General features: G+C 39.1%; 1 protein-coding gene across 1 annotated transcript in view; it reads left to right on the top strand.

Annotated features, from left to right (window-relative positions):
* The window catches only part of disc1 (DISC1 scaffold protein), a 50,147-nt gene that overhangs the window by 7,067 nt on the left and 30,165 nt on the right, over nt 1-12,915 (top strand). Inside the window, exons 3-9 of the mRNA XM_062429894.1 lie at nt 161-230; nt 1,262-1,418; nt 2,916-3,012; nt 3,349-3,581; nt 7,433-7,487; nt 9,317-9,419; nt 9,595-9,783. Coding sequence (XP_062285878.1) covers nt 161-230; nt 1,262-1,418; nt 2,916-3,012; nt 3,349-3,581; nt 7,433-7,487; nt 9,317-9,419; nt 9,595-9,783 — 904 coding nt within the window. The remainder of the gene's footprint in view (nt 1-160; nt 231-1,261; nt 1,419-2,915; nt 3,013-3,348; nt 3,582-7,432; nt 7,488-9,316; nt 9,420-9,594; nt 9,784-12,915) is intronic.

The raw sequence follows: 12,915 nt of genomic DNA, 5'->3' as shown, positions 1-12,915 counted from the left end.
CAACTTGCTGACCTGGTATCACTTTGAAATGATGGCCAATGCGCCCACACCTGTTTGTTTGTTTTTTGGGTTTTTTGGGGCCTCTGGCAACAGTTTAAAGAGCATTGACCTCTGGACTGTTTGGTAATTTGTCCTTCTTTCTATTGAATTTCCCTCTCAGATTGAGTCCATGATGTTGAAGCTGCAGAGACTCCAGCAGAAAGCCATTTTGGAAGATGACTATGACGCAGGTGAACTTAAGACTTTCAGCTGAGCCTTTGCTTTGATAAGTAGGTCATTGCAGCTTTTGCTGACGAGATACTGCACAGCACTAGTGGCTGGATTGTGTTAGGAGGAAGAGAGCTTCATTTTAATTGTCATGTTTTATGCCTTTCTTTTATTAATGTTTTTTTTTTCTTTTTTAGAAATGTAATATTTAAAATGAATTGAATTCTCAACAAAATGGAAAGAGGACAATGTACAGAAAAAGCACTGAGTGAACATAAAGCTGCAACAGTTCGACATACAGTCACTTTGTGGGATAAAATGATTAATATCGAGGTTGAACTGACATTTTCAATCAGGATCCAGATATTTATCAGTTTGTTGTGTGTGTTCAAGATGAGAGAAGATATGGGAAGTTACCCAGTTGCCATTATTGGATTTCTTGCTAACTGAATTAGTTTTGGATCAGACTGAAATGTTTGATAAAGTACGTGAGGACACAGGCCACATATTAATTAGAGCTGAAGAAATGTTCTTTTGTTCACTTCTCCTGACACACATTTCACACTGAACTACTGCATCTATCTTGTAAAACTGAATCAATTTACACTATATTTACATATTTACAAGCACTTATTGATGTATCGTCCTGCTTTTTATATTTTCATTTTGAAGTCTGCATTGAAAAGAATCAATGAGCCCTCAAACCTGACACAGCAGATCCAGACTGCATTTTGAATCTGTGTTAAAGAATTGTATTTATCTATGTTTGACCTAAATTTGTTTTTAAGTTTGCCAGAGGAACGGACTGTGTTCTGACCCATTTCTTGGACCTTGTGACAGAAATAAATACCAACATCTGCTGTTGGTATCCTGTAGACCTTGAACTATTTAGGCTCAGTAATTATTTGGGTCAGTCAGTGTGTCTTTTTAGGTTTTTCTGTTTTCTTTTTGATATTGTGTATCTCAAACCTCTTTCTGACTTTAAAAACAACTGACCTATTTTAGCACATGATGTTGCACGTTATTTAGTGTGTGTGTGTATGTGTCTTTTCAGCTGAGCGCTTTGGGAAAAAGCTGGAGGAGCTGTGCAGGGAGCGAGGATCCCTGAAGCTGGGTTTACCCTCCAGACAGCACAGCGTGGCTCTGTTCCTTGAGCGGCTCAGACAGGTGGTGCACAGCGCCCTCCAGTGGGCAGAGTGCGGTCATCGCAGGTCAGTCGGGCAACAATGGCATCAGTGCATGCATTACTCAGACTGGTCACACCCAGCAGACAGGAACATTATGATCTGTTTTCATCAGTGGGTTTTATGAGTGTCTGTTACAGGCTGAATTATAATTAGCCTGTAGAATCATTAGGTAATATTTTAATATTAAAGTATAATGTTATCCATGATACACGCAGACTAACCTGTTTGATATTTAGATGTTATTCAGGAGGTGTGGTCAGTTTTTAGAAAAAGGAATCTTTATTTTTTTCAGATTTCAATTCATGCTTATTTTGTGTATTTAAAAAAAGACAATTAGTGGACTTAGAATGTTAAATTTCTATCTCGCTTTTTTTTCACAAAATAACTTTCTCACACGAATTTACATGAAATTATTCTTTGACAATATTTAGCATTTTGTTTTGATTAATTTTTTTGTTTTCTGTGTTATCGGCCCTTAAAAGTGAGAAAAGAAAAGGTTCTGTCTCAGAAATCAATCTCAGACTTGGTGCTATAAGGCTCCATCTATAAACCACCAATCAGTGCTCAGAATGTAGACAAGAAAACCAATCAGATTCCGTCTCTTTACCATGGGACCTCACTGCTCTGACTGTGGTTATAGGAGCTAAAAAGATCATGAAATGTCCCTCAGTCTTCAGTTTTGAAACCTCCAAATATAATATTTCAATAAAAATCATTATGAGTGACACTGGTTCAAACATCAACTGTTTCTCAAGAAAACTTGTTTCCTTTATCTACCATACAGGACAGCTAGTTTGCTAAGTTTAATAATACAGTTAGCATCACTGTTAGTGATAATCAATGTTTTGACTACTTTAAAAAAAATTAGCAGTGAAAGCCAACATGCTAATTTACAAGAATATGATATACATTCAGGCTGCTAGTTGCTGATGCTAACTCTACCTGCTGCTAACTGAGTTTGTGTCTGTTTAATGTGAACTTTGTCCTCCAGCAGACACAGTGATGACTACATTCATTGTTCAAACACTGAAAGAGACCCCAGTTTATCCAAGAATGTAGCTGTTTGTCTTTGATTATGATCATGGTCTCTCCTCCTTTAAAAGGTTGTCAGACAGGTTGTCAGACAGAGCAGTTAGTAAGGGGGAGCTGTCAAAAATAGACTCTTGTAACAGGAAGGAAATCAGGTGGGGCCTGTGCAGTGTGTATCCTGAAAAAAGTAGCTTAAACTTCAGAAACAATAGTTACATGTTTATTTTTCCTATCTCAGAGTTGCTGTTTTAAAATGTGTGCATGAAACGCTAGGGCAAAATATGCTCCCCAAGGGTTAGGGGTCATCTCTGTCATAGCTCACCTCTGAACGACCAGATAAAGCAGATATGGTAATGGTAGAATAATATTACCCTCAGAAACCAAAACACTGGAAGACTCCATCTACCAAAGTTATAATGAAAAAAAACTTAAAACACTGTTCCAGAAGCATTTGTAGTGAGTGTGTGTGTGTTTTTTGTGTCTGTGCGGCAGGGAGAACGCAGAGCCTGATGCAGGGGAACGGTCCGACTCGTCTCAGGGTGCACTGCATCGAAGAGATCGTCTGATCCAAGAGAAACGGACAGTTGAGGTGAATTCAACTCATCCAGTGTAGCACAGATTATTTCTGCTGCTTTGTGTCACATATGTGTGTGTTACATATCCTTGGCCTTTCTGATGTGTCCTGAAATGAGAAATTATGAAATTCTTAAAAATCCGTAAGAGTGAACCTCATTAATGAATTTAGGCAGGGTTAATATGACAATAAACTTACAATGCAATCTACTGTAGTTCTCAATGTTGTAATAATTAAAGTCCTACTATAGGAAAATGTATCATGTTTTGTCCATCATACATACAGTAGAGAACTGAAAAATATCTGAAATGGACAGTTTAACACAGAATTAAGCCATGGATTATAATGCAGGTAGAGATGGAGGCGCTGCAGCAGAGGCTGGCGGAGCTGAAGGACTGCAGTCGATGCCTGGAGCAGCAGATCCAGCAGGAGGAGCAGCAGGTGGAGGCCGAGGAACTGGAGGGCTCCGTGTTAAGGAGCTGCACCATGGCCCAGCTTCGTGAAATGAACCGGACCCTGCAGGACCTTGTCACCTCCGAAAACCGCACACAGATCTCCGTCGCTCCTCCACCCTCCATGCTCAGGTCAGTCTCACTGGATATGGATGCAGAATATTTAACCAGATTCTTCTTGCACTGAATATTTTAGTTTAGATTAATGTTAATGCACATTAGGGATGATGCACATTAGGGATGCTATGAGATATATTTGTCATATATTTTGATGTGCTGGAAGATTTATAAGAATATGAATATATATGAAAGATATGCAAGTTAAGTTTTTTATTAAGAGTTGATGTTTTTTTGACTTCTTGACTACTGTCACAAGACTGCATTTAGGGGACATTATTCAGATCTGAAAGATTTTCAAATCCAGATGAGGAAACTCAAGCATTCATTGCAGATATTCAGACATATCTCTAGCTTTTACTGGCCCAGGGTGTTTATATGCTTTTCATCCATGTGGTCCAACATAGTCGGAAAAATGTGCAAATTGCATGAAGAAAATGTAAATGTCAAATTGCACCCTGGAGTGCTCTGCAAAGAAGTATTTTCACACCTTATACATTTGCATTTTACACCTGAGTGTGGTGGTTTTTCCAATCGGTCTCTTGGCTCAAACTTTGATTGGTTGCACTTGACATTTGCCTTCGCACCCACACTGTGAAAATCATTTGCTGGTGGGACCATAATATGCTTTATCTTTACTCATTTTGTCATTTTATTTGATTGTAAATTGAGGACAGATTCAATTCAAAAGACAATATTCAACAATAACAGCGCCTTTTTGAATGAGCTTTATTTAAATGTCATTTAAAAAAAGGATGATAAATAATGTAAATAATGTTTTTATAATATTAAAAACATATATGAAAAATGTATCCTTTAAGTCAGTATTGTCACTTTTTTATTTTTATTTTAAACAGAAATCTGTGTGTTTAATACATTTTCTGTTGCTGAACAAATTAATTAATTTAATCATTGTAGCTCTAATCCCCTCATTAATTTATACCACTCATCAGTAGTGGCGTCACCATTGAATTGCAAAGTAAGGACAGTAAAGACTTTTTGTTGTGAATAGTCTCTAAATAGTCATTTATTTGAAAACACACACACACACACACACACACACACACACACACACACACACACACACACACACACACACACACACACACACACACACACACACACACACACACACAAAGAGTCTATAATCCCCATATTTTCCAAGATTCACCTCCTCCTCTCATGCTGTAGTGTCCTCACAGTACCTGCAGTACTGCCGGTCACCAGGTGGAGCTGCTGGAGAGCTGTTAGTTGCAGTGACACTCCAACAGCCATCAGGCCATGAATATTGCCTTACATCATGTCACGTATTTTCTTATCATCAAATTGGTTCATTTAAAAGAGGCTGTGTCTTGAATTTCACTGAATCTTTGCCTCCCAGCTTCATTCATCCTCTGTCAAACAGTGACATTTTGAAAAGAAAATGTTACTGCAGGATTGTTTTGTCTTTTCATGCCAAGAAAGTAGATTAAACCATCAGGCTTCAACCAAGTCAAATCTTCAGCCATCATCTCAAATAACTGCATGGAAGAACTTGACAAGTGAAGAAGAAAAAAACGGGACAAAGCTAAATGAATTTAATGTAACCATCTTTAAGACGTTATGGCCAATAATTGTACTTCAGATTCAAAAAGGATGTATCAAGCAGTCACGAGTACTTTTTCTTTATTCCTCGCATCCCCTACGCTCTCTCAATCCTCTTCTCTCACACCTGCTTGAACCTGCTCTGAATTTTAATGTTTTTTCTGAGATGCAAATGATTACTTTGCATCGTACCCTCTGAAGTTAATAGCTTGTGAGGGAGCCCTATGGAAAGCCTCTCTGTCTTGCCACTCGTTAGAAAGACATGTAAATTGTACTTATCGCCTTCTCGGTGGCGTGACCCACCATCACTGGCATAAATTGATCTGACATATTCTCATCCCCGGTGGAATGCATTTATTCTCATTATTGATTGAAATTGTGACCTCAGATTGGATATTCAGCTGCACAGCTCAGGGTGGTGCACTTCGGGTCAGCATGATGATTGTGTTGCAGGTCCCCATTCCAAATAAAACAGGACATTTCTCTCTCGTATCAAGGTGTATGTTCTTATTAGTTTTGGATTAATAAATTCCGCACTGTCCAGAGTCGTGGCATCCTTGTAAAAAGGCTGCTGTAACACTGATGTTCAGAGACGTTTTTCTCTGACTCACCCTGGACATTAGCTTGAATAACATTTAAAGGGCATACTGATTTTTGTGATATGAGATGGTTTCAAGGTGACTGTGTTGTTCATAGTAGATTTCATGCTCCGTTTTTCCATCTACTAATTGATTTATTTCTCTGTCACCAAATAATATGACCTTAATGGTTTGTCTTTTTTGAATGTTTACAATCAGTAATTACATTATTTAATACTGATATGACATTTACCCTTGATAGCTGAAATATTGATCTAGACATCTAGGCAAATACACTTACATTAAACGAATCTATATTGTCTGTTTGTGTTATCGTGGAGGCTGCTTCACAGGTTCTGTTTTATAGAATTGTTGATTATAAGAAAATAAAGCTTTCAGTCAACTAAACATATCACAGGTCATATTGAAATGATGGATATATGATTTAGAAATGGGGACAGGAACATAGGTGAGGTCCTTATACGACATTTGCATTTAGAAATGAGAAGTAAAGGGTAGGATTGTTATCATGATCATTTAGTAGTAGCCTATAGCCTGACTGATACTGGATTTTTGAGGCCAATACTGGTATCGATATTCGGTAGGTTTGGTGATTGGTTTCTTGACGTCGATACATTGGAAAATCTTGACCTTTTAAAACATAAACGATTAATCTTTATGAGAATCCCTTCAATTTTTTTTCTTTAGTTTTCAAATCTCCTCATCGGTGCTCTCTGGTGGATAAACTATGTAATGAAGACACTGTTTCTAAATGATATCAAATCTAGTTTAGAATGTACTGAAATTTCTTGTATTTATCGGCTGACATATACCAATATATCTGCAATAACCTAATTTCGTTCTGTATATCGGCGCGGCAAATCTATTGGCCTAGCTTTAATGCGCCTGAACTAGAACAGTTGATGGAGAATTAAGAAAAGGCAGGTCCTCTTGGTACCTATCAACTGTAGTTGCACTATGACTTTGTTTTGTCAGGACTCACAAGGTGTTTAATCACATAAACATGAGGTTTGTCCTCAAGGATACATACAACAATCACAAAAAGTCACAGTCAACAAATTTAGATGATTAATTAATCATCCAAACCAAAACTCACTAGTTCCAGATGTGATTATTTTCTAATTTCTACTACTACTAATCTACTACGATAATTATATGAACATCTTTCAATTTTGGACTGATTTTTGGACAAAACAAAACATTGTAGTAAACACTTTTTCAACATTTAATTTATTCCTTTTTTTAAGAACAGACAATTAGGCCATGAACTAAGAAAATAATGATAATGAAAATAATCATTAGTTGCAGCCCTCATTTTTACTCCTGCTCAAGGAGTAAATGTGCTTTCAAGTTTGTGCACGGTATAAATGTAAACACATTATATGTTCAGCTAGACAGCATGTGATATTCTTATTCTGTTTGTGAATATATTTTCTGATTTCTTGCTTGAAGTTCTTGCTCTTTAATGCCCACTCCAGATACAAGTATTTAGAGTTATTGGTGCCTACTCTTGTGCTTTATTTCATTTGACACGACTTTGAATGAGAACTTCTTATAAAAGTTATAAAATATTCAGTAACTCTCTTGAAAATTCTGTGTTGCACAAGAACACAAGAGTAAACTTTTTCTGTTAATCCTTGCATTTGCGTCTTTTGATTGTAACATTTGTATTTCCTTCTGCAGACTCCAGGAACAGGGGCAGGCATTGAATCTGTCCATCAAGGAAGCTACTGCTAAAGTAAGGCACCCTGTTCCTCAGACACGATTTACTCCATAACACCTTAGACTTTTCTCAGCATGCCAACCATGAGTGAATGTGTACGAAAATCTAATAAGTAAGTCAAAATAGAAAGTATGTGCTGTGTGGCAGCTTCAGTGTGTTAAATAGGCATACTAAATGGAAATGTTTGTATTCATGTGCTTATTTCTATTTGACAAGGCAGTGGACTCTCCATCGTTGCATCGGAAGAGTCAGAAGCAACAGGAGATGTCTTTTTGAATAAAACCTGCTTAAAAATCCAATGCTGCCAAGAAATACAGCTCTGATTTTCTCTGCATTTCTGATGAGAAATAAGCAGCTGAATAAGCAAAGTAACAAATTGCCAACTTTAGTTAAGATTTTAATCATAGTAGTCTTTATTGTAGTTGTCATTTTAACAGCTATGGGCAAAAGATTTCACTGTGTGTGCACTGTGTGTCTACGTGAAATATCTGTTGAGCTAGCATTGCTTTGGTGGGTTCTCTCTGCGTGTCTTGTGTGTGAATGGCTTTGCATGCTTCCCTTTGTATGTGCCGTGTCTCTGGAGTTCCCTTTTGCTTCTCTGGAGTTTGCTTTTCCCTTTTATTGATCTCTACACACAGATCTCTGCAGCTGGAAAGAGCCAGAAGCAGTAGAAATCTGTAAAAAGTGGTGGTTCAAGGATAGAGGGAGGAGGGCATAGCATGGGGGCAGGGAGCTCTGTAAAGACCTTTTTATTGTTAGCCGTGTCCTTTAGAAACCTGTCATCAAATGGTTGGTTGATGCTGCAACAGTAGCTCAAAAGAATATATAGGTTTTCCACAAAGAGACACAATCACAAGATTGACTGTTATTAAGTCCAAATGAAAAGTTTTGTTCCTAAATGAGATATCCACCATGTGGAAAATGGCACACCTGCTGTGACAAAATGATTGCTGGCATGAAAATAACTTGCACTTTCACCACTGACTTTTGCAAAATTGACAAATAGCCTGATGTCTTGAAATGAAATTACCAATATCAGAATTTCTACAGTTTGAAAAGCACTCCAGAGCAGTTTCCAGTTCATGTGATGCATGAAATAAAATTATGCAAGCCTATTTGGAGAAAAAAAACAGTTCTGTACTTTTTGTGGGAAGAAAATTCCCTGGAGAGATGTTCTGTCTCAGAAATACCAACCTGTTAGACAGCCTTTTCAAAGTGTTGCACAAATCTGTGTCAGATTCAAGAAGATAATGCGTCAGAAAATCTGGCTCTACATCCCTTTGAGCAGTGAAAATAATTCCTCAAAAGAAGAAGAAGAAGAAAGCTTGCCATGGGGATTGTATCTGGCTGTAATTCAAAGTGAAAACATTGGGAAAAACAGAGGTTTAAAGGGCAGAGTGAGGGCAGATGGGGGAGCAGACAGGCTGTATCTAAAGCCATCAATTCCTTGATGAATACTGGAGAGCTGAGGTGCTGCATCCCCATCAGGCCTGTGACATTCAGGGCCTTTTTCCTCTCTGACATTCTAATGGCATCTTTTATGGAGATTTCACATTTCCCTGTCTGTCCACTTGAAATTAAAAAAAAAGCATTTCCTTTCATTCTAAAGGTTATAGACAAGGTAACAGTGGCGTTGATGCTCCGCTGTATATTTAAAGGAGGGGGAGTGTAGAAGGACGGAAATGAATCTGTAAGGTCTTGTAAGAATGAGTGTCAAAAAGAAAATGAATGCAGTATTGGAAATGTTATTCATCCTGTGGGATCCATGTGTCTGCAAAGGTTTTGTTATTTACCACCCTCCCCCCGTGCGTCTTCCACCTCTTCTTCTCTGTCTTTTCCCTTAGGTGGTCATGAGTCAGAGGCTGGGCAGCAGCCTGAGGAGGAAGGTCAGCGAAACTGAAACTCAGCTCTTGGCGCTACATGAAGCCAAACTGGCAGCCATCTCAGGTGACACTCCAGTCAACCCCACCCTGATTCACTTCTTCCTACATTTGACATCTTTTATTCACCTCATTTACTTGAATCTCCTGCCATTAGCCTCAGTTAATTACGTCATTAATGATCGAGACACTCATCAATGGGCGGTGTAAACGTAATGTCCTCCTGTGGTGCACCGGTGCAGGTAATGACTTCAGCAGTGCCAAGGAGCTGAAGGCTGAGATGAAGGCGGTGTACCTGGAGCGGGACCGGCTGGAGGTTCTGGCCAAGAGACTGCACAGCCTCAGTTCAGGGAGCAGCCAGGAGCTGACCAGGATGAAAGAGCAGCAGCAGCAGCTTAGGCAGGAGCTGGAGCAGAGGGAGGCGCAGCACGGTGAGTCACTGAGGCCAGTCTGCATTAAGATCACATGAACTGTTTACATCCCAAAGGAGAAACTGGGCTGCTGCAGACAAAAGGTTATAACTAGAGATTAAAAAAATAAGCAAGCAGGTGTAGCATCCTCATTACTGCAAAAAAGACATTTTAAGGGAAACAAAGAATTCTCACTACCGGCTATTAACAATTTCACAGGTGTTTGTTGTTTAATTTACATAAATTAACAGGGTAGTTTAACATTTTGAGAAATGTGCTTATTCTCTGTCTTGCTTAGAGTTAAATGAGGGATCGATGCCACTGTAATCTCTAGCTGATTGGATTAACATAAAGACTGGAAACATGGAGAAACATCTATCCTGGCTCTGTCCAAATGTATAAAAATCCACTTACCTGCACCTTTAAAGCTCATTAATTAACACAGTAACTTTGAAGTCTTTTCATTGCTGTAGAGTTGCCAGGCAACCAGCAGAGGCTCCAGGAAGTGACTGCTCCAGGACAAAAAGTAGCCCCACACATAATCCCCCTTAAAATCGCAATTTGTCATTTACACACTATGTTTTTTGTTTGTTTTTGTCTTTAAATTCAGCATCAACAAACAAGATATAACTTGTTAATTAGTGAGCTGTGAGGTGCTAGTACGTCGATGTTGGTACCTTCAGGCAGAACCAGGCTAGCTGTTTCCCTCTGTTCCCAGTCTTTGTGCTAAACTTATTTAATTGGTTGCTGGATGTAGATGATTATTCAACATACAAAGATGAGAGTGGTATCAGTCATCTCATCTAACTCTCTGCAAGAAGGCGAGTAGACATATTTCCCAAAAGATTGGACTATTCCATTAACTGTTGTGTATTCCCATCTCCAGGTTCATTCTAAATTGTAAAAACTTCAGGATATATTACATATGGATATATTTTTTTCTCTTGTAAAAAACTGCAGATAGCATTTAATTTTCTAACCATTTATGACAATACAAACTGGCTCATTAAATAATTATATAATTAACTTAAAATGATATGAAGGCACTGTTATCTGAAAGAACACTGGTGTGTTTTTTCACCTGTCCACTGAGACGAGAAAACATTAGTTGTACTTTTGAAAAACACCGCTCTCTCTCACTTTGAATAAACACCTTTTAAATATCAATTAAAATGCGAATCATTAGAGGTCTTTGAAAAAGAAGTCTTCTCTTGATGTTGCTCCGTGCCAGGAGGACATCAATGGACAATGACTTTTCTCCCAAACGAAGGAGAAGTGAACCACTGTCAGTGGGGACTCGGCATCAAATGAGTTAGCAGCAGGATTGGCAGTTGTTAAGAAGGAGGAGGGGTTGCGGGGTGTGCAAGGGAAATGAGCTTTAGATTGTGTGAAGTAGCCAATTACCTCCGAGCCACTCACAGCAGACATGATCTATCAGCGCTCACACAGTCTCTGACTCTAACAGATCTGAATGCTGCTTAAAGAAGAATCTTGCTTTTTCAGGGGGGGGGGGGGGGGGTGGTTCGATCGGTTTGGCCTCCTAGCACTGGCAGAGAGATAAATGGATTTTGACGGCACCACCTGCAGTGCTACTCTCTCCAGTCCATCAGTCACAGGGAGATTTCTAAAAAAGGTCACTTCACTCTCTGAGGCACTGAGACAACAGCATGAAAAAGGGAAGGGGGACGGTAAAGTGAGACCAGAGTGGGTAGTGAAGGACTGGGGACTTCAGCTGTGGATCGGGCTCCTTCTGCAACCCTAAGGCATGCAATCAGCCGTCTAACATGCTCTGTTATCTATATCATTACGGCCTGTGGCTGCAGTGTCACCTTAAGTGTTGGGCCATTGTCTTTTCTTAAATGCATGTTCTGATGTCACTAGGGGGCACCCTTTCATTGTTACAGCCAGGCTGCTTTAAGTAAGTGTTGGGTGTTTATTATATATGCACTGACCTGGTATTTTGTCCATAGAAGGTCCATATCTTTTATATTATTGTTATTTTATATGATTGTATTTACTTGCAAATGCGGTTATGTTTTCTATTTCTTTAACTTGTGTGTATTTTAGCTGCACTGCTGCACACCTTGACTTGCTAAGCAGCCAGGGATTGCATTAATCTCTCCTGACAACCACCAAAGACATGTTCAAGTTCACCTCAGTATCCTAAATACACTGCGTGGCTCACACAACGTAATGCAGCTCTCAGGGACACAGAGGCTGGGAAAGCAGTGACATGCAAATACTCGGGCTAAACAAAGGAATGGGAATCAGGTGGGCAACTCGTCACCATGAAGGAAGAGACGGCAAGTTAATGATTGGTTGTGCGCCTTTGCTTAAGTGGGCGCACACAATATGGCAGTAGGCGCAATTTCACAATGTGTTGCTGACACCAAGCAAGGGGCTCATTAAACTGTCATCCTATTTGGTAATAAGGGGCTGGCACACGCTAGCTGAAAACTGATAGCCCACAAACAGCACATTACCATTTCTTTAGCTGGAGGGGACTAGAAATTACTGTCTACTTCAAAGTCAAGATGGCCATCTCATTGGTTTCTGAGGTATTTATAGCGCATGCTCATGATACCAGAGTCATCTCATGACAAAAGAACATATTCAAATGGTCTATTCTCATGACATGAGCGTTGAAGGAACACATAGTTTAGCTGACACCTTGACAAAGTCTTCATACATTTCAGTTGAACTACAGAGATTCAGCTTGTTGAACGTCTCCACCCAGCATACTTTGTGGTGTGGGGCTTTTTGGCCCGGGAGCCATTATGTCCCTAATTACCATTGGCACAAGTGCTGATGAATACCAAACCCATTATAGCTGGAGGTTTGATTCCCTGCTGAGAGTATAATTTTGTCCCCATGAGGGATCTCGAGTGATACTAAATTTACAAATAAATAATTGAAGAGCCGAATAAGATGAGTAAATGACCCCCAGGAGTGAGGACATTAAAATGTAGATAGAGACTGGATAGACAGCATTTATTTTAACAGGGGAAACCAACTGAAAGCAAACCTCTCTTTTCCAGCGGTACCCTGTGTAAAATCAATTATATACAAGGCATGTAAAACAACACAAACACAAGACAACAGACTTACAAAATACAAAAAAAAAACACAAAGAGAAAGAGCTAAATAACTATT

This window comes from Scomber scombrus, chromosome 12 (genome assembly GCF_963691925.1).
Source record: "Scomber scombrus chromosome 12, fScoSco1.1, whole genome shotgun sequence".
Lineage (NCBI taxonomy): Eukaryota > Metazoa > Chordata > Actinopteri > Scombriformes > Scombridae > Scomber > Scomber scombrus.
This window is presented reverse-complemented; position numbering and strand designations above follow the sequence as displayed.